This window comes from Rattus norvegicus, chromosome 9 (assembly GCF_021556685.1).
Source record: "Rattus norvegicus strain SHRSP/BbbUtx chromosome 9, alternate assembly SHRSP_T2T, whole genome shotgun sequence".
Taxonomy (NCBI): domain Eukaryota; kingdom Metazoa; phylum Chordata; class Mammalia; order Rodentia; family Muridae; genus Rattus; species Rattus norvegicus.
In genome coordinates this window covers 70,086,254-70,109,614 of record NC_141542.1, presented here as the reverse complement: position 1 = coordinate 70,109,614, position 23,361 = coordinate 70,086,254, and the positions used below count along the sequence as shown (strand labels likewise).

The 23,361-nt window shown below is 38.4% G+C and overlaps 1 protein-coding gene across 6 annotated transcripts in view; it reads right to left on the bottom strand.

Annotated features, from left to right (window-relative positions):
• The window catches only part of Slc39a10 (solute carrier family 39 member 10), a 123,365-nt gene that overhangs the window by 20,796 nt on the left and 79,208 nt on the right, over positions 1-23,361 (bottom strand). For 5 of the 6 annotated variants that reach the window (XM_087566669.1, XM_087566672.1, XM_087566668.1 and 2 more), the window contains 3 exon segments: positions 9,751-10,775; positions 7,514-7,721; positions 842-1,011 (listed from right to left, as the gene is read on the bottom strand). In XM_087566669.1, the coding sequence (XP_087422795.1) occupies positions 842-1,011; positions 7,514-7,721; positions 9,751-10,764 (1,392 nt within the window). In that variant the 5' untranslated portion in view covers positions 10,765-10,775. 6 annotated transcript variants of the gene reach the window in all.

Sequence of the window (23,361 nt, the reverse complement as noted above, 5' to 3'; positions counted from 1 at the left end):
CGTTTCTTTAAACATTTACAATTTCCTTATGGCGAAAAAACTTATGGAGTCCCTTTACTCATACTCATGTGCGTGCACACTCGTGAGCACGTGCACACACACACACATGCACACACACACGCACACATACATGCGTGCACTCGCACAAACACACTATCCTTATTATAGTCCACCTGTCTTCACTTTATCCTTACCTACAGTCTCCTCATACGCAGAGCTTATCTCCTATATAACCATAACTTAGGAACTACTGACAACACGGCCTCACCCGGCCCTCTCTCGTCCTTTATCTTCTACAAGATCAAAGTGCTTCACTGATAGTATATACAGTTGTCTTCCAGTTAATTTCCTTGGCTTATTAACTGGAAATTATTATACTCCATTATAAGGAAATGCATCTAAGGGTTAGAAAACTACTAGTGAATGAATGAACCCACTCCACCCAAAATGAGTCCTCTGTAAACATAAGTTAATATTACTTAAATCACACTCAGTATAAATAAACCAGCTGATTCAAAGCAGTTTACCACGGTATCCTCCTGGCTATATGCACAATCATTACAACATACCATATGTATTTTTTCTAACAGTTTTCTTAATGTATAGAAAGATCAGATGATCTTTCACTCCTGATCCCATGTAAAACCCAATGAGTCAATTTATTTAAAAATACTTCAATTAAACTGCAAAAATGAGAAAAAGAAATTTCAACATATAAGAACATACAATTTCACAAAGTGGTGTACACTATCGGTGTACAAATACAATGGACACAGCAACACTACACTCAACGCTAGCTGCACACATGTGTAACTTTTGGCAGATTAAAAGGATTTCTTACATGGGGCAGTAGATGCAGAAGGGCGTCTCCACTCATTGTTCCTACAGCTAGCGCAACGAGGAACGTGAGAAGGAATTTGAAGCATCCTTGGTTGATGATGGGAACCAAAATCACACCCAGCAAGGAGAGCAGACTAATAACGGTGATGGAGATGATGCCACAGATCCACGCTGTAGGGAAACAGTCAGCGTTAGTCACAGCACAGAAGGAAAGCTCTGAAAAACAGACCGGAGGTGAGTGAGTCACGGAGACACAGTCTTACCTAGACCACATATGAGGAGGCTCATGACATCACTGTGCTTCAAAGCAAAACAGAAACATGATATACAGCCAATAATACATGAACAAAATGGAAATAAAGGGGCAGGACGTCTAAATAAAATACAAAAGGAACCTCGAAGCCAGTGAAGTAAAATAAGAACCGAAGTGAAAACCCGCTACCAGGCAGGTCTGACGGGCAGAAGAATCAGCAAACCTGGAACCCAGGACAACGGTAACTAAGCTGGAGAAACAGAAAGAGAACAGGCTGACAAAAGTGAGACAACCTATAGGGACCTCGGGGCCACCATCGCAAAGACTGGCGTGCACACTGGAGCTCCAAAATGCAGCAGCACCAGCATGTGAAGAAGCGTGTAAAAAGTCTCAAAGTTGACGACAGGCACAGATATAAAAATAAAAGAAAGACGGCAGATGAACTTTAGGAGAGACTCAAAGAAATCCATGCCAAGGTGCAACGTACTCAAACTGCTGAGAAACGAGGAAGAAATTTACAAGTTACAAGACGGAACAACTCATCCGTCACACGCAAGGGCTTCCCAGTGGAGACATCAGCAGATTTCTCATCAGAAACTTGGAAGGATGGTCTTCAGTATATTGTTGAGAAACTTTACTTGTATTTTTGTAAGGAACACTGGGCTCTAATTTCCACGCAGGGTGTTTGTCTGGCTTTGCTATTGGGTCATTATGCTGGCCTTACAGTATTTAGTGAAATAGAGCACAGTATTTCTAGAGGCTGGATGGTGGGAGGAATGAGAAATTACACCTTGATGGAAATAAAGTTTCAGTGCTGTGAGATGAAGAGTTGTAGAGTAGTTGTAGATGTATTGCTATGAGTCTATTCGATACCAGTGTACTGTACTCTTAATAATAACTAAGATCAAACTGTTATATCTTATTTTAACACTAAAAAAGGGAAGACAAATTTTCCCCTTTTATTGGATTAACTTTTAAAAATTGTGTAACACAAAATTAGCTATTTTAAAAAATGAAAATTATACATGAGTGCTGGGGATTTGCCCCAGAGGCACAAGGTCCCAGGGGACGGAAGGGTTGGCCACAGCAGGGATGGTGAGTGGACGTCTGAGGCAGTCCTCTAAGTCTGACAGCTTCCTTCATAAACCACAGCACCTCCAGATTCCTTCTTAGCCAAAGGTTTATATTCTATTGTTTATCACTGTTTTAAAGGGGGCTACATACATAAACGATGATAGGTAGAAAAAATTAAGTTAATTATGCCTGAAAGAAGAAATTTTAAGTTAATTTAAATGACTATCTTGCAAATGAGAGCTAATTATGATAAAGATGAAGACAGAATTATAGAACTTCATAAAATTATCACAATTCCCTTACACTTTCTTCATCAAGGCCACTAGCCATGAGCAGTAAGGTTAGTAATTTATCTACCATGAATTATCCCATTTCTGCGAGTCCTGAGAAGTAAATTAAGCCCTTGCTGCTCTTGCAAAGGAGCTGGGTTCAGTCCCTAGGACCACATGGTAATTCTCAACTCCAGTTCCAGGGGATTCAGGGTCCTCTCTGGCCCCTGAGGGCACAAGGGCAGCACATGGTTCAGACGTATATGCAGGCAAAACATCCATACACATTAAAACAAACAAACAAACACTCAGAAACACCCAGACATCTTCTATCGTTCACAAGTACTCCATGACAACCGTTTCATTTTAGAACCAGCACAACCACTCCTGCACATGTGGTGCTAGGATAAACTTCCTCTTTCAATTTTTTACTTTTAATTTTTCAAAAAAAAAAATCTCAGTTCTCTGCTACTATAAATTTGAACATACATTTTTCCAGCAATTTAATCTTCTTTTGAGAAAGAAAAAAAGTCTTTTGACCTATATTTAGTTTTGAACATACTGTATTTAGAAATACCTTTTCAGGTTGTTTACTGATTTTTAGTTTACATAAACTCCTAATTTTCTAAATACACCAGAGGAGAAAAGCAATGCAAAGTTTTCCAATTTCTAATCAAATTATTATGCTTTTCTAATCACAATTTATTTGGTATAAAACAACGTATAACACAGCTGGAAAGGTATCTTTTAGGGAACTCATACCTAACAAACTGTTAGGTACGACTAGCAAATGTTTTCTTTTTTTCCGACTCAAGATACCATATGTAATAAAAAGAGCTAAGTGTCTGAAGCAAGCTTCACTTATTCTGCAAATTAGGTTGCTAGAAACGCTAAAGGTCTTCAAGCTTAGTTATTCACCAACTCCTTTCCTCATTACCAGAAGAGAAAATGCATTCTTTTAAAAAGAAGCACTCATCTGTGGAAACTTTCTAATTAACTTGGTGCAAAGCATGTGCAAGATGGCAGTTTTCTACACTGTTTCAGCATTTTAATTGGCAGAAAATGCTTAGCCGCCCATTCACGGCCCCCCTTGGTAATTAAGCTAGGGTCAACTCTATGACTAAATGAGCCAATCTTGTGAAACAAACGGTTTCTACCATGCACACTATTCGGGGTATTTGGTTTACAGCGGTCTTTGAACAAAGTTAATGAGGTAGTAGCTGACTCACTATGGGAGATTTATATAAAACAAGTTAACCTTTCTTAATGGTGCAGCAGTCATTAAAAATAATTACTAGCGGGGCATTCTCTCTAACAATTATTAACATCTATCAGGACATAATTAATTCAAGCTGCATTTCTGACAATGCTAAAAACCACCTGCAAACAACTAATCAATACTCACTATTTGTAACATACTTGTTTTCAAAACAATTTCCTCTAAGGCTTTCAAATTGACTAAGCTGTAACTTCCTGTATTACTTGCTACATACCTGTCAACAGCTTTATTTCAATCTACAGATTATAGCGATATTACAACATAGACAACACTAATTAAAAAGCCCTAATCCATTACTGGCATGAAAACAGTGAACTGGAATATTTTTTAGGCTCCTTCAAAATAAAAACACAGTTGGTTTTAACTTCAGCAGAAACAAACTTGTTACTTTCCATTTTCCCCTATACAGATAAAGTACATTTTGTTCTCAATTAAGTTTAAGCTCTGACTCCCCTTTTGTGTGGGAGAGAAGGACAGTTTCTCATCTACAAAGAATAATTATGTGTGAGGTTAAGAAAGAGGACAGATTTTTTTCTCACAATGAATATTCAAATCCAATTTTGGACTCACTGTCTCTGTTCTTCCCACCTGGGTGAAGACAGGATGAGGGGCTTCCTTTCCTTTCCACTCTTAGAGACAGTGTCTCACTACGTAGACTAGGCTGGCTTTGGACTCAGAGCCACCCGACTCTGACTTCTAGTTCTTCGACTGCAGGGCATGTGAGCCATATCCAGTTCTCAAGACCACTCTTGAGTATATTTTCTCAACACCTAATCAACACTTAGAGCCACAGTTAGACAAATATGATTTTACAACTTTCTTCTTAGGTCTACAAGTCTGTCGATATGCTATTACATATTACGGTACCCACCTCCTCACTTGGCTCTCATTCTCATTCTAATAAAACATTAAGATCCAATTCAGTAGGGGCAGGAACCACATGCAGCAGAAGAGTAGGATCTAGGGCTATAAGCACTACATGGAGGATCTGCAGCTCACACAGCAGCACTTCAAACTTGGCAGAGAAGAACACAGCACTTCTCTAAACCTCACAAAACTGATAAACAAGAAAGTACCTATCTTGAGGAGTTAATAAATCAGAGTGGGGAACAGCAGTACAATGTGTGGTCACGGCTACGTAGGAGGCTGAAGCAGCAGCATCACTTGATCCCAAGTTCAAGGCAAGCCTGGGTAACAGTGAAACATAATTCAACTCAAGAATGAGTGAATGAATGCATGCAATTTCTTTGTATAAATGTTCAATTTAATACATACATAACTGTAATGTAATATAATTAATTTATCTAGTCTAGGGTTATTTTCCCATAGGAAAAAAATTAACCAGTAATAGAAATGCAGGTACTGAGAACACTGACTTACCATGTCAAGAAAAGATTTCCTTTTATTTACAGTATTTCAGGATGTAAGAACTATCTGTATCCCAAATACAATTCTCACAAATGAGAACCAGATACTCTTAAAGGTGTCTACTTTATTACTATAAAATAAGACTCTTTAAGTAACTTTCACCATGGTAGAATCCAATTTTTATTCAGATCAATAAATAGTAATTTTATAAACTCCCATTACTATCTTCTAGGGTCAGAGCACCTTGGATACTTCAACCTGAACTTTGTTCACTATCCTAAACTTTCAGTAATACCACTGTGGTTTTGCACATGGGTAAGTGGCTTACAGAAATTCCAATTTTTACAACAGTTTATTGTTCGATTATATATTTAATGAGCTTCAAGGATGAATTTTAAATAAGCATCTTCCTAGAATATAACAGAAAGCATGTAGGCTAATATTAAACAATGTATTCAATCAATCTACATGAGTGCTTGCTCCTAATCCAAAGCTCTCTTTACTATAAATATGTAGAGACAAAAGCTTTAGTCACTACCTTTAAGTAACTGAGGCCCAAGAAAAACATATTGATCTAATTATTAAAATTCTTCCTAATCTCTACTATTAGGGACACATGCATCAACAAGGAACCCTGGCTAGGTTACAGATGAACAAGGAAGCTAGAACAGAGTCTAACCCCTGAAATGAATGTCTGAAGAAACACAGCCCACAGAGCAGAAAGAAAAACATCATCAGCTCCTGCTAAGCTCATTGAGAAGAGAAACACGGAGGGATTCAGACGCAAAGGCTGAAAGCCTGAGCCCCAAGCAAAACTAGGTTGTAACCTCAAGACCATAGGGCACAGTACCGTTTGCATGAGAGAAAATAAGAGGTATCACAGATGCAATGGAAAGTTATTACATAGTGTAAAGATACAGCAAACATCAAAGAGTTAACTAAGCTTCAGCTAAGTTCAGAAGGGATCAGTATAGGGATGAGCTGCCTACAAGTTTTATCAGGCAAGCCTTAATGTTTGTGAGCTGTTACTCATCAAGCCTACAAATTGTGGACAAGTTACTTAACTTTCCTCTGGCTCCATTTCTATCTAAAAATAAAGAGAAAAAAAAACACGCAAAAAAATTAAAAATAAGAATCACAGGGGGTGGAGAGATGGCTCAGCGGTTAAGCCCACTGACTCCTCTTCCAGAGGTCTGAGTTCAATTCCCAGAAACCACAAGATGGCTTACAAATATCTGTAATAGGATTTGATGCCCTCTTCTGGTTTGTCTGAAGACAAACAATGTATACATAAATAAATATTAAAAAAAATCACAGAATTTCTCTTTCAGAATTATGAAATTTAACGGGGGAAAAGGCATACAAAATATTTGACATATAAATACCAAAGTGTGTTACTTATACAGGCTGAAGCCTGGCTCAACTACCTACAGCCTGAGATGCTGAGAGGAATAATATTACCTGCCCCATGGGACTGCTGGGAGGAGCACATTCATTGAATTTAGAAGGATGCCCGGAATGTGTTTGTAATGTAGATAAACTAAAGTACTAATGTAATGTTAAACCGTCACAACTAAACACAAATTTCTATGCTGAAGGCACTCACTTAGACTTTAGACTATACATCTAGCCTAAGTGCCAGAGATGTCCTGAAAGGGGTAGGAGCATAGGCGCAAAGGTATTGAGGCTTTTCAACAACCAAAGAGCCATAAAAACAAGACGACTACAAGCAAGTTTATAAGAGAGCGCATGGAGTTAGAAGATATCTCATTAGACTCCTGACTCTAGAAAAGCAAAGAGGGAAGGAAGAAAATCAGAGGGAAACAAAAAAGTTCTAGATTCTATCAACAAATGGAAGTGGTCCAGATCCAAGAGAGCTACACATTTCCATAGGGTGAAGTTGTAAGATGTCATGAGGGAAGCCATGCGAATATCAGAGGCGCTGTCTGCACAGCTGGATGCAGTGGGAAGGAGCAGCCAACCCCGGCTAGGCACAATCTGAAAACAGTATTGGTTTCACCCAACTGGACGAGGCAGAGTAACCATGTGGCATGCCTGTTGGCCTCTAGCTTCCCATTTTACTTCTTAAAATTCAATCAACTTTGCTTTTCATGAAGCTCGAGCCTGCTAAAGATTAAATAACGTAATGTAAAATAACTTTAATCAGAGATCCCATTATTTACATTATAGAAAAAAGATTTCTACTTCCTTTCTAATCCTTTTCTCTATTCTCAACAAAGCAGTCCTCTATAGGGTCAGAAGAAATAAAATAAAAATACTAACAAGCCTCTTACCTTCCTCCATTAAGCTTACATTGATTAGAATATGAAAATCTGACACTGAAATAAAGCCGACAACTTAGCATTTCATTTTAATGTATAACTTGAGACAGTGTGAGTACTATCTTAAGGAGGAAAAAAATCTTCTTACCTGATGCCCCTATGTTTGCCTTATCTTCAGGAACCAGAGCTTTATCCTTATTTAAATCTTCAACTAAAAGTTTGTCAAAATGTTCAATACAAAGTCTGCTGTCGATCTGGTACAGCAAGGCCGGGCAAAGGTATGTGAATAGATCAGGCGAGATGGGGGAGCTGGGACCCAGGCCAAAGTGCTTTAACAACTGAGTGACGTTCAAACACTGTGAGGAAATGGAGAAAACAAATCAACTACAAGCAGGTTTTTAAGATTATGCAGAAAAGGTTATTATACAATTAAAATATTCTAAATATCACTTGAAAATTACTGTAATACAAATACGTAAGAATCATGCTCTCTATAGGAATTTATGCAAAAAATTAAAATAGGAAGACATTCTACTAGATTACTTAAGAATTTCTAGAGATTTTTTTTCTATTCCAACACATGAAAGATGTCTCAATCATGTTTCCAAGATTCTTATAACATCGGAAGGGCTCTCCCCTACCAAACTGCAGTATTAGTGACTCACATTCCATTAGCACAGATATTTTTTTCCCGCCAAAGCATTCCAGAAGAATGTTATATTTAACACTGGGGCACATTTTAACTCAGTGGGTTTGATCATCAAAACAGCAAAATAGTAGCAACAATCCATTAAACACACACACACACACACACACACACACACACACACACACACACACTCTCTTTCTCTCTCTCTCTCTCTCTCTCTCTCTCTTTCTCTCCAAACAACGAAACAAGAGTATCAGTAAATTCTAGCCCAATGTGAGCTGAGGAAAACCAAGAGGAGAGAGAGCATGAACTGGGGCTGTCCTCACTGCCAGGTCTTAGGTTTAATCCTGGCACAAAAAGAGGAAAAGAAAAAAAAATTATTAGCTGATATTTTAAAGACAAAACAGAAAGAAATTACCTAAGTTTGGATCTACCATGAAGTAAACACTAATGTCTTATATTAAGATACAGAACTGTGCTTACCCAGATCTTTATTGACATAGGATCTCATTTTATCAATAGCTCAAAATAGCTGTAACAAAATTAAGACCTACTCTCAGGTCTTGGTCACGGTGAGATGCCACCCTAGTCAAAGCTGAAAACATTCTCAAAGTCTCCTGGGGGTCATGGCCTCAGAGCCGTGAGGACGAGAGCATGGACTGAGCGCGCAGACCCTGGGGGTCTGATGCACACAGTAAATGTGTGTACACTTCCATCTAGGGAAGGCGCTACAATCTTATCTACGAAATAAAAAGTGCACTTTAAATATCTCACAAAGGGTTTAATATATTTTACTGTTAAAACCACTGTGTATAACTGCTAGAAACAAGTATCTGATGACTTCGCCAGAGAAGAAATGAAGAAATGGTCTGAATTTACTAAGATGCACACTTAACCACAAAGCAGTAACATAGACAAGACATGTCTACTTCCCATGTTGGATGGTGCTGCTTACTATCCATAGAAACATACAGAAAGCAAACATTTTTAATTTTAATGAGATTGTTAAGAAATCAGAATAAAAAAATAGTATTGGTATACATATAACAAAAAGGAAATACACTTTTAAAAAATGGAGGACATAAGTGAAGGTAAAAAAGCTTCCAAAAATATGAAGACTTAGAAGAAAATCAAGCGCACTCCAGTAGTCCTGGGATTTCCAATCAAATCTTTTTGCAGGTCCATGAAGGGCCTCAGTAAAGACTGATATCATGATAGGTCTTATCGAAAAGTAATAGAGGAGAAGCGCAATGTATTTACAAAAACTCAGAAGCAAAAACAATGACTGGGAAGTATTAACTTCCTTTAATAAGTTATTATGCGAGAGAAGTTAGTTATCTCTGAAAAGATCATGCTGAACAAGAACAAACATGTTTCAATTTTCTGATATTTAGAAGCCAGCTATCATATTAACAGTGAAACTGTTACTGGAGAGTCAGAATTCATAAAACAGCACAGTAAAATGAATTAAAGGATCCACTATCAAATGACACTTAAATATTTAGAATAGGCTTGAGGAACCCAAATTTGAGAATAAATAAACCCCTGATTAAAAATTTCCAACCTTGATTTTTATTCCTTAATTGTTACCTGATGCTGCTCAAGTATCCACACGTCTGAGTTGTGATGCGACCCCTCTACGGTTTACCTTATCCTTACCTAAAGTGCTCCACGCCTACCTAAGAACTACCGAGTAACCCCCACAGACACCACTGCACACCACATTTTAGACCTACTTCATGTTGGCGGTCATCTTCATTGTGGTCTTTGTGGCTAGGAGTGGAATAAATTGCACTTTTTTTAACATGTGGTGCTTCTCGCTTTCGAGTATGTCGAAGTTCACCTTCATTATCAGGATCAAATTCTTGGTGTCCATGGCCAAGTTCATGGCCACTGTGCTCGGGAAGATGTGCATGAGGATGGCCCGGGCTATGTACACGGTCAAGTTTGTGAACCCGATTATGCTCATATTGTTCACCGTGACCATGGGTGGGGAGGAAACCTGGTGTGTTAACCTCAGAGTTTTCCTTTTTCCTCTTCCCTTTTTCCTTCCTCCTGACCTTCCCTGACTTCACTTCAGATTGTTCTTGTGTTTTATTGGTCTCTGTTGAAGGGCCGTGACCCGGCTCCCCATGCTCGCTGTGAGCGATGGAGTCATTGTGAACCCGCCGAGTGGTGTTATGGTCCAGGTGATGATGCAAACGATGGCGATGATGGAAGCGGTGATTGCGGTCGTGCGGGTGTTTATCATCGGGTTTGATGGGCACTTCAGCTGCCTCTCTCTCTGGATCACACTTGTGGTTTCTTTTTGATGTTATACTGGTCGCAGTGTGGTTTTCTGCATTTAAATGATTGTGAAAATGCTGGTGGTTATGGGAGTGGAAATGCTTTCCCTCTTGAACGGCCAGAATGTCTAAGTGAGAAACATGATCATGGCCAAGGTCCTCATGATTAATCTCAACGACTTTGATCTCTCCAAGGCCCAAGTTTGTTAAAAGTTTCTCCAGACCGAAAAAGGATAATCTTCCATTTTCACCGTAACGGTCAAACAGTTTTTCAATATAGTACTTTTTTTCATTTTCAGCATCCTGCACTGAAAATGTGCTTGACTCTGACTCTGTCATTCCACGGTGGTGCCTGTGAAGCTCCTCGGGGCCATGGTCATGGTCTTCATGGCAGTGGTTGCAATGATGGAAAATAAACGTCAGCAAACAGATGAGGCAGAATTTTGTGTGTATATGCACCTTCATCTCTACTTTTCCTAAAGGGTTTAAAAGACAGGTGATCACGTTATACCGACATATTCAAGATAATAAAATTTATTTTGCAATTGCCAATCCATTAACCAACTATTTCATCCCATTTCCTTCATGACTATAGTCATTCTTTGATCAATACCCTCTATGAAAAGTAGCCCCTTAATTTAATTGTATTAGTGTACAGGCCTTTTAATTAATACAAGCTTATCAAAACACGGGACTACTTTGACTACTTTTGAAATACCAAAGTCTCCATGCACATTTTTATTGTTGTCTTATTTTCTATTTGGTCCTTTAAAAAACAAGGTTTGCTGGTTCTTGCACACTGAGGTCCTGCTTAGGGCAATAATACGGGAAGAAATTAGATGACTGAAATGGGGTTTAGAAAGATGGCTCAACAGTTAGAGTGTACACAGACTACTCCTGTAGAGGACCCAAGTCAGTTACCGGCTGCAGAATCACACAGCTTCCAACCAGCGGTAACTTCAGCTCCAGGGGAATCTAATATCTTCTTCCGGCCTCCATGGATAACTTAACTCACACATAGATATCCACAGATACCCACAAGTAATCTTTTAAAAATGAGAAAAATTGTTTCAAAAATCAGGAAAATTTTCTCAGTATTCACAAATGCTTAGAATTGGATACAATAAAAATCCAAGAGTAACTTAATTTTCTATAGTTGCTCAATGTAAGAGTAACTAAAAATCAAATATATTTCTATAACCAGAAGAACTAGAACAAGAAACTAGTAACTAATAACATTATTAATAGCAAAAATATCTAGGCATAAATCTAATAAAACTTATATAAGGCCTATAGAAAAATGTCACACATTATTGGACAAAATTAAGTAAATACATGGCTATGCTAGGCTTATGAATAGGTGAACTATGGATCCAATACAATCTCAATCAAAATCCTGGAAGTTTCTGTGTAAGAAGCAATGAGCTATATTTAATATTTATGTGAAAACAGTCAGAGGCAAGAATAGCCATAACAAGCCTGTGTGGGTGTGGGAATGGGGGCGGACAAGAGTTTAAAAATTAAAAATGTAAAAAGAAAAAGGGTATATACCAAAGGAACAAAAGGTAGTGGCTCAACTTGCACATAAAAGGAAGAAATACCCTGGTTGACCTCTATCTAACACCACAGACAGAATCAACTACAGATAAACACAGGAGGCTAAATTTTAGACAAGAAAAGCTTAAACAGGAGGGGGTCCAAAAAAGTCAGTTAGGAGAATGTGGTACTCAAATCTGAGTTGAATTTGAATTTAGAAGTCAGTTTCTCGGTTATCACAGCCATTGAAAATGCTGTCCCGCCACACGTAGCTAAGGGTCCCAGGCTCGGCAGCACAGACGTGGAGCACAATCATCACGATAGGAAGTTCTACTGAAAAGCACGCTTCTAGAATCTAGACATGCAATGTGAGCCAACTCTGCTATTTTAACCTTTTCTAGGCATACATGTGAAAGTAATTTCATATTACACTCTAGCGAACTCATTTTATATCCTAATTGATACCATGTATTTTACCCCAATATGACGTATAGCCCATCTTAATTCAGACCGAGCATATTTCAAGGGCCCAACAGTCCCATGTGACTACTGACCACTGTAACTAGAAAGTGCAGATCTACAAAAATTACTTGACAAACTAAAAACTTCAAGATAGGAGACAGAAGTCACTAAAAAGAGAAAATTGGTGTCACTGACTTCATTAAAATTAAGGATATTTCTCAAGTCCAAGTGGATCAAGGAGCTATTCATAAAGCCAGATACACTGAAACTAATAGACGACAAAGTTGGAAAGAGTCTGGAAAACATGGGCACGGAGGAAAAGTTCCTGAACAGAACACCAATGACTATGCTCTAAGATCAATGGGACCTCATGAAATTGCAAAGCCTCTGTAAGGCAAAGGACACTGTCAATGGAACAAAATGGCAACCAACAGATTAGGAAAAGTTCTTTACCAATCCTACATCTGGTAGAGGGTTAATATCCAATATATACAAAGAACTCAAGAAGTTAGACTCCAGAAAACCAAGTAACCCTATTAAAAAATTGGGTACAGAGCTAAACAAAGAATTCTTAACTGAGGAACATTGAATGACCATGAAGCATCTAAAGAAATGTTCAACATCCTTAGTCATCACAGAAATGCAAATAAAAACAACCCTGAGATTCCACCTCAAACCAGTCAGAATGGCTAAGATAAAAAACTCAGGTGACAAGAGATGCTGGCAAGGATGTGGAGAAAGAGGAACACTCCCCCACTGTTGGTGGGATTGCAAGCTGGTACAACCATTCTGGAAATCAGTCTGGTGGCTCCTCAGCAAACTGGACATAGTACTACTTGAGGACCCAGCTACACAACTCCTGAGCATATACCCAAAAGATGCTCCAACATATAACAAGGACACATGCTCCACTACGTTCAGAGCAGCCTTATTTATAATAGCCAAAAGCTGGAAAGAACCCAAATGTCCTTCAACAGAGGAATGGATACAGAAAATGTGCTACTAAGCTATTAAAAACAACTTCATGAAATTTATAGGCAAATGGATGGAACTAGAAAATATCATCCTGAGTGAGGTAACCCAGTCACAAAAGAACACACATGGTATATACTCACTGATAAGTGAATATTAGTTCAAAAGCTTGGAATACCTGATACAATTCACAGATCACATGAAGCTCAAGAAGAAGGAAGACTAAAGTATGGATGTTGTAGTCCTTCTTAAAAGGGGGAACAAAATACTCACAGGAGGAAATATGGAGACAAAGTGTGGAACAGAGACTGAAAGAAAGGCCATCCAGAGACTGCCCTACCTGGGGATCCAGCCCATTTACAGTCACCGAACCCAGACAATATTGCTGATGCCAAGAAGTGCTTGCTGACAGGAACCTGATATGGATGTCTCCTGAGAGGATCTGCCAGAGCCTGACAAATACAGAGATGGATGCTTACAGCCAACCATCAACTGAGAATGGGGTTCCCAATGGAGGAGTTAGAGAAAGGAGCTGAAGGGGTTTGTAACCCCATAGGAAGAACAACATCAACCAACCAGAACCCCTAGAACTCCCAGGGACTAAACCAGCATCCCAAGAGTACACATGGAGGAACCCATGGCTCCAGCCGCATATGTAGCAGAGGATGGCCTTATTGGACATCAATGGGAGGAGAAGCCCTTGGTCTAGTGAAGGCTCAATGCCCTAGTGTAGGGGAAGACCAGGGTGGGGAGGCGGGAGGCAGTGGGTGGGTCGGGGACCACCCTCATAGAAGCAGGGGGAGGGGAGATGGGATAGAGGGTTTTGGGAAGGGAAACTGGGAAAGAGGATAAAATTAAAATGCAAATTAGAAAAATCCAATAAAAGAAAAAAAAAATGTAAGGATTTCTGTTCCAAACAAAGAAATAAGCAAGCAAGTCGTGAGTGTAGAGGTTGGGTGATTCTGAGAGGAAGTGGAGAAGGGGGTGTATAAAATCAAAATGCATTGGATGAGATTCTCAAAGAGTTGATAAAACTTATTAGCATCTTTCAAAAAGCAAACCATGCTCTAGGAGATGACTATCATGAGCAGATGGGAGCAGAAAATTCATGCTGTATGTCATGTATAGGTGGTTTAAGACATGCTAAAATACATGCTGGGTGGTGGTGGCCATTTCTTTTATTCCAAGCACCCAGGAGGCAGATGCTTTATGATTCTGAGGCCTTGCCTAGTCTGCAGAGCTAGTTCCAGAAGAACCAGCACTTCATAGAGAAACCCTATCTCAAAAAGTAAAAGAAAAAGAAAATGCCTGAAACGCAGAACAAAACAAAACTTTCCTTTTTAAGATGAACGTGTGTAGCTAGACAGAGCAGAGAAGATTCCACTCTGGAGCAGAGCAGCTCCCTTTCAAGGAAGGAAAGAAGGAAACCATCAGTGGAAGGAGCACTCGCATTCAACAGTTCCTAAGATTTTATCTTTCAAAAAGAAATGAGAGGAGATGCTCTGAAGCACTATGACAACACTGTTAACATCCACTAATGTAGGACGACAGGACACATGTTCACTGTTTTCCTGCGTAATACAGAGCCTGACCCAGTGGTTTAACAAAGGGGTAGTTGTGAGCTAGCTTCAGCAGTCACATCGAGATCATCTTGGGGTTAGAAGTTATCACACCCTACTCAGACCTGGTACATCAACATCTTGGTTATGGGTAAACAATGTTTTAGTCTAGTTTTCCTTCTGAGTCTGATACAAACTAGTTAAAATTTGAGGCCTAATGATTTATACCAGTAAATTCTCGAACACTTCTACTGTAGTCAATCAATGGTTATAATTGTCCTAATATATCAGGTTGAACTATCTGTGATGAGTAGGAGTTGAGAATTAAATGCAAATTGCTAATTCCAAAGCTACAATGAGATTTGACTTTTAATCCAAACACTTCAATTTCGTAGTCTCATTGATAAGATCGCTATTAAAAAATGTTTAATTTAGTGATGTGACTAGTAGTCACAGAACACCAAAGACCTGCAAACTACCGGAAGTAAAAGACAAATAGGCAACTGAGGGTTCTCCTTAACTTTCCTGACAGCCTGTGTGTGACACCTGGGTTTCCACCTTATTTAGCCTCCAGGGATGTAGGGCAATAAAGCACTGTTGGTTACGTTGTGAATTTGAGGCATTCTGTTACAGAAGCTTTAGGAAAGTAATATAAGGACTCACTGAAAATTAGCAAGATCAGGATGTCAACAACTCTGGATATCTGATTACATCTAGGCAGTAATAACCAAACCTGGATTAAAGAAAATGCCATAGGCTTTAGGATTAAATTTAAATATTCCATGAAAAGGAGGGATAGAATTTCAGATTCTCAAACACAGCAGGATGAGCAGCAGAGGTGTTTTGTGGTGGGGGCATGCTAATCAAAACAACAGGCTCCCTGGCCTGTGTATCCTCTGCTAGCAAAGTCAAAACAAATCCTGCTATTTATTTAATATAGCTTTCCCCCTCCTAGACATTTTAATGTTCAAATGAGAAAGATTTCTGAGGAAACAGTAACCTATGGAACCCAATGAGGACACTAATTACTTTTATAACCATATGGGTTTTGTCTTTATTTTATAAGTACTGAAATGTTCAAGAGAATAATTCAGAGATAAATTGTTTGGTCTGGATAAGAATCAAATTAATTTTACTTGTACATTAACGAAAATAAAAGGCTATGGATGTTTAGCAATCATTATTTAGCAGAAGATTCCCATTCCTCTCTGTCCATAACACTCCCTACGGGTGCCTCATGGTTCCAACTGAGATACTAGTATAAGGTGATGGTCTGAGTTTATCCATTCAGCTGATTCATTTTCTCTCTGTTCACTGAATGGGAACCAGTGTTAATAAGTGTATATTAGAAAAGACCAAATGAATGGTGCCTATGCAGAGTATACATAAGATTTATGTTGGCACATCTATCACTATTCTTTATAATTGTGTAAAGAATCCAATATACTGCAAAGACTCCAGTCCTGCGCCTCTAAGTTACCACATTCAAGAGAGATTAACAGGTATAAGAAGATAAGTGACCCAGGAGCCACTTCAGTGCTAAGGTTGCAGATGTGTGTGCAGCGTCATCTGAACAGGCTCAGAGGCTCTGCAGAGATCCTTGCCCAGAAGGAATCGGCAAGTTCTTTTCTGTCACAACAGTCTATGACTGTTTCAGGTGTAGGGCTTCTCTGCTCTGGTTATTCAGAAACATCAGCCCTCCATGGATGGATGCTTGCTCAGACAATGGGAAGAGAGAAAAAAGAAAACACCAGGTTCAGAAATTCACTCTCACAGCCGGGGAAGTGGATGCTGTACTCATCAACTTCTCTTCCTTTCAACCTGGAAAACACAACCGTCACCAGCCTCAACATGGAGGCTGGGAAAGCCAGCTGAACCTATAGTTTATGGAACTTCCTAAGCATTCCATGGAAGTTGAGAATCTTTTAACTACAAAGAGTATCTGTAGGGTAGAAAAAAGAATGTAGGAAATATCAGACAAGGTCATATACTACTCCACCTTAAATATATAAGTCCACCTTCAGAGGACTTGGCTGTACCTTAAAAAATATTCCATTATGTCTCTGTCTCTGTTTTAGAGTTCCTCAGACTTTAAATGTTGAGAGTATTAATTTTATAATTGACTTCTGCTAGCTCTGCAGACATATACAATCCTACTGCACAGACAGTACACAAGCCTACTGCACAGACATATACAATCCTACTGCACAGACATATACAATCCTACTGCACAGACAGTACACAAGCCTACTGCACAGACAGTACACAAGCCTACTGCACAGACATATACAATCCTACTGCACAGACAGTACACAAGCCTACTGCACAGACATATACAATCCTACTGCACAGACAGTACACAAGCCTACTGCACAGACATATACAATCCTACTGCACAGACAGTACACAAGCCTACTGCACAGACAGTACACAAGCCTACTGCACAGACATATACAATCCTACTGCACAGACATATACAATCCTACTGCACAGACAGTTCACAAGCCTACTGCACAGACATATACAATCCTACTGGACCCGAAATGCAAGGATGCGCTCTGACAATAAATTACCTAGCAGCTGTCACCATAAATTTATGTTCATGCTTCAGTGTTGATTTGGCATACGGCATCACAATCCAACGTTTAAATATTCCATCCTTGCATAATTTCTAATTAAGGTTAATTTATAATGAGGCAATTTCATTATTGTGCAATTAAAATATTCCAAAACCCAATTTTTTGCTTTGGATGAAAAGGAAAAAAAAAAAATGAAGTCCATTAATGTCCTTGTGTACTTACTATCCAAACTGTACAGTACAGCTGTGGTCACACTTGGCTATGCCCTAACCCTGGATCATTATTAAGTTATCTCTTTACCTGCGTGCTGGTCACACGAGTATTTTTCACTTCATGAGAACAGTGACTTTTATACTAGCCATGGTGTTGTCATTCAACCAATGCTTACATTTAAATGACTTTCCAAAGAATATAGACTTCAACTCTGAATCAAAAACCAAAAAAATAAAAAAAAAAATTAGAAAGTTTGCACAGATGATTTTTTTTTTAATTTATCTTGAAATAGTTTAAAATCCAGCAGTTATAAAGACGGCTCCTCTATTCCCACAACACCTTCCAGTCAGCTTTCCACAGTGCTCGTATAGACTCTCAGGCCAGATCAAAACCAAGAGACCGGTATGATTAAATGTTAAAGCTATTAAAAAAAAAACCTGTCACCATGTTTTACATGTACTCTTATTAAAAAAAAATACAAAAAAAAAAATGGCCAAAAACACTTTTAGTCAGAGAAGGAAAAGATATTACTTGCCTTGCTTAACAGAACACAGTTAGTAAGAGAAAATCTACCCAGATCCTTACACGAACTAAGGCCAGTTGCTCAAGTCAGCAACAAGCACTATGGTGGAAAGGCCACAGGCAGACTCGGCAGACCCTGTGCAAGACAGACTTTGCCTTTCAGGAGTTCTTACTCACTGGAAAGATCAATGTTAACCGGCCCGATTTACAATGCAAACATGAATCAAAATGTGTACATAATAAAGATGGTTCTTGTCAATTTACAGAAAAGAGAAAGTTTGGGACATTTGATACAACATTCTTCCATAAAGACTTACCAATTTGTTCAACTAGTGATTCTATTGAGGTTTTTAAACTAGATAACATCAAGTTGTACAGACTGCAATCTTTCAGGCAAATCATACAGAGCACCTTATACACTTAATTGCTATTTCATAAACTTTCTGATAAGATACTTTACACATATCTGATATTTTATTCTACACAAATACATTAAGTGTACGAAATTAAAGATAAAATGCCCTAGAGAATCATTACCCCTGAAGGCATACCCTCCAATGAAGGCGAGACTTCAAGACTGCAGCATGGACCTCACCGGACAGCAGGGCCTCTTTCTACCACATAATTATACCACATTATTATTTCACATACCATAGCCAGAATGTGGATGGGACACGAGGAACGTGACTAATCTAGTACATGATAGAACTATTTTAAAGGGAAAAGAAATCATCTAATAACATTTAGCCAATATAAACATTATAAACAAAAAGGTCATTCAATTAGATACTAATGTGACTGACATAGGAAAAAATATTAGTAAATACTAAAGAATCCTATTTCTAGCACTAGGTTTCTGGATAGGGCAATCAACTTGACATAAACTCTGTATGTCGCCTAATTATTTCATTTTTAAAAATTAAACAGGGGGTATAAAAAGCATTTCAGAGTATATTTTTGAAGAATACAGTTAGTAGCCCATCCCAGTTCTTTCTCATAGACGCACATGTAATAAATACTACCAGGAAAGTATTATAAATTCATTATGCTAACCCTTTAGATGTTCTCAATTGTTTTTTTTTTTTGAAAGGCAAGAAGGTAGAAATTCAAAGAGAAACCACTAAACTGCTCAACTGGGATTCTATAAGTATGTAATACTGTTAGTAAAGATGTGAAAATCCCTTCACAAAATGAACCCACAGTTTAAATTTTTTAAAATGTATATTTTAAAAGGTTTCATCACAGTACTTCTTCATGAAAACACAAGTAGGTTCCTTCTTTTGATCAAAACTCTATGAGCAGAAAAGGTGAGGAGTGAGTCAGCTTGTGTAAGGATCAGGCAAGGAGTCAAGTCCATTAGAAGGGCCAGCAAGACAGGACAGAGTACTTTCTGCAAAAGCTGATTACCACACTTTGACTCTCAGAACCTCCAAGAGCTGCCTCTGCAAAGCCGTCCTGTGACTTCTACACATGTACTGTGCACACACATACACACACACACATACACACACACATACACACACACCCCTACCTCCATGTACATGAACATATAAAAGTGAATTTATAATTAAAAATTTCTAAAGATTTGTTAAAGATTAGACTGCCTTACTAGTTATGAGTCCTTAGGTAAATAGTTAACATCTTATTATTTCTCATCACTTATAACATGGGGGTATTGACTTTTGCTTGTTTTATAGTTAACCAAGAACAAATGAACAAAAATTCATACAACATTTTTATGTTTTTATCTTCCTATGTTGCATTATTTGCACGCTCCTTATGTGTGAGTTATTAACAGTAGTATTACGTGGAGTTCATCCTCATTTCTGATTTACTCACTAGATGCATCATATATACAAAGTATTGCAGACCAGAAATCAAAGAAACCAAACCACAAACCTTTCTTATTCACCACAGCGCCGCCACTGACTGTCCTCACCAAAACGAAGTCAATAACGTCTATGCTTATCTACCAAGAAAACTAACAAAGCATCCAAAACTGCTCTGGAAAGCAAATGGGTCTACCAAGGTAAGACAGTACCATTATTAGATGTGATATGGTTAATGTTTGACTTAAAATATACAAAGTACAAAGCTAGTAAACAAAGACCCTTTGTAATGGCTTAAAAGACTTATCAAAATGTTACAAGGGCACATGCAGGCCCAACTAGCACAGCCAAGAGCAGCAGGAGAAGGTGGGGCTCACCCAAACATTAGAGTTATTTAAGGATACAGTACTGCAGCATAGAGCTCTCAGAAGGAAACGGAATCCTCCAGCAGTACAATGGTTTGTTTTTGTAACCCCATGTGACCAGCTATCTAACATCCCAAACCATGTTCACAGTTTAGAATGCCAATAAAACTTCAAATAACCAAGTCAAACACAGTAAGGTAATCTCTTAATCTTTCCAGGAGATTCATTCACATGGCAATGGTAGATGAGTCCACTGAACATGAGTATAATTCAGTGTTTGACTTCTGTATAACTTAAAAAGTAGACTATAAATATGTCTTGATTTAAGATACCCCATTATACAACACATCCAACAAAAACTACAACAAACAGCACAATACCCCAACATTGTATTCTTGTGTTCACTAATGTACAAACATTTACTCTCTTATTAAGTATCTGTACAACCTGCTTTGATCTCTGCACTTTGATCATTTGTTCCGGCACCCTGAAACACACTGTAGGATAACATTAGGTTTTGCTTGGCTTTCCTACACATCTACAAGGAATACCTGACATGAGCAAAAGCCCCCTGGCTGAGGTGCCTTCCAGTCAGCAATTACTGAAATGACTTCAAAGCTCCCGAAATGTATGGCTTCTGCTACTCTTCAGGAAAGGCTTCAACTCCTCTTTGTTCCCTGTGCACACAGCCTTCCTTACAAAATCACACATCACCAGGAAGAGAGGCCTTTGTTCTTGCTACCACCACTGCAGACATTTTCACCACGGACCCATCTTTACTTTCCCTCTGTGTTTTCCCTTTTCACCATGGTATCAGTCACTGATGTTACACCACCTTGCCATTCACAAGAAATGAGGATAGGAGTTAGGGCAGTGACCAGATATACCAGGCAATGCTTTTCAAGGACTGGCAGATGTTCTGATACTGCTGGCAACATGGGGCTACTTCTCTACCAGCAAAGTTTTGGGCCAATTGATTTTCACCGTTGTTACAGTTTCTTTGAGCCACTAGGGTCCTCTAATTGTTGAATAAAGTCAATTGATTCAGTTCAGGCATTTAGCAATCTGCTGCAAAAATGGAATCTAAATTACCAACCCAATAACATGCTCAGCGGCAGGGCACTGTCATCGCATGCCCAAAGCTCCAGATCGGTTCTCACCACAAAAAGTAAGCAAAACGACAGTGAAAATCTATTCCAAGGAGGAGAGAACGCAGGTAATGAACATGTTATGAAAAGGTATATAAAGTTAATTGTTTTTGTTTCAATTGCTATGAACTTTTGATTTGGTAGTAGGTAAGTGCGTGGAACTGCATCAGACAGAAAAAGTAAGAAAACCTGATGTGAAGCTCCAAAGCTTCTGTTCCAAATGACCAGTGTAAGTGCATAGTCATTTAGTGAGCTGCTTGTACTAAATTGCTCTGTACATTCGATTACTCACTTGCGAATATCCTAATTTAAAAAAATAGTAAAAACAAAAAATATTCTAAACATTAAAATGTTATCAAGTGCTATACTCTAAAAAAGGTTTACAGGAAAAGAATACATATATGTGTTATAAAATATATCATATATAATGTATATATTATACATACTATATAATGTATACATAAAATATATAAGCTGTAATATATACTATACATTTACATGTGTATATAAACAGTATATATGTATATATACCATTCACATATCACATACAATATATGATGCTACATATTTTATATAAACTGTTAAAATTAAACGAGGCTTTACAATTATGTGAGAGACAATTCTGTTGTTTTACTGATCTCATTTTATAACATAGGAAGAAATCACTAATGGCATGTACCTGGTCCTTCACAGTCTCCTTCATAAAGGGACTATGTGTCTAACATAGCACACAGGTAAGAGAATCTTCAGTAGGAAGTATCTAGAGCTAATTAAAATATGTGCTCACAGCCTTTAAGTATACAACTATGAGGTGCTTAATAAAGAGAGGAAAGGCAAAACAGGAAATAGAAGGAATGGAAAGAGGCAAAAAGAAGGCATAAAAACAAAGATAATGTATTTTCTGATCTAAAGAAGTTACAAGACACATTCACTTTCTGCATTAGAGAAGCAAGACTAGGAGACATGGGGGATGTAAAATCCTACGGTGGCGATAGGTAGGAACCCATCCCAGGCCTCCAGGACATGCTAGCTTACCTTCCACCTCCCAAACATAAAAAAAGGTGCGATTTTTCCTGTAGAAAATGCAGAAGGGCGAGTCCTCAAAGCTTCTCAATTAGCTATGAGTTATCTGAACAAGCGCTTTACTAATCCAGTATTCTACCAGGAAATACCTCAGAGCAACAAGTAAAATAATGATGGAGTATTAAGAATGGATCCAAGGACTGGAAGACTTAAACTGGTGGGAATAAAGCTGCAGAGTGTGTGCCTGCTGTCCCCACCACATCTCACTCGGTGACACACCTTATCATCCGCAGCCATGAATGACAGACATGCATGAGCAAGCCACATCCAAAGCCAGTTCCCAAGATTTGCCTCATCACTGCCCCAATTTAACCCACATAAAAACAAACACCCCAGAGAATCAGTGAATCAGAAACTAATTCAGGGGAAACTATTTTAAACTTCGAAGGTCACAATATATGTGACAGTGAATTCACAAATACTCTGGGTTTGTTAAAAGTCCCATCTGAAATGTCTTGTTAAGACATCAAACAGTGTAGGATATAGATCTTCACTACCTTACTGCAACTGAGACTTTCTCTTCTATTGAATGAAAATCAGCCTGAATCCTAAATAAACCACTTTAAAGGCTGAGATGAATGAAGAATGAAGTGGCCTCTGCTACAGTTCTTAGCAATTTGAACACTCCGGTCAGTAAGGGTGCTGTGCTAAGGCGTTCTCATTCATGTCTCATCCCTGAAAGCTTTCTTGTAATGAACTGGCCCTCTCTAAAAGTTAAATGTAAACTAAGGACAAAATTAGAGCTGTTGAAATGTTAATTCAAGGACTATTAGCTGATATTTCCCCTTCTTTCA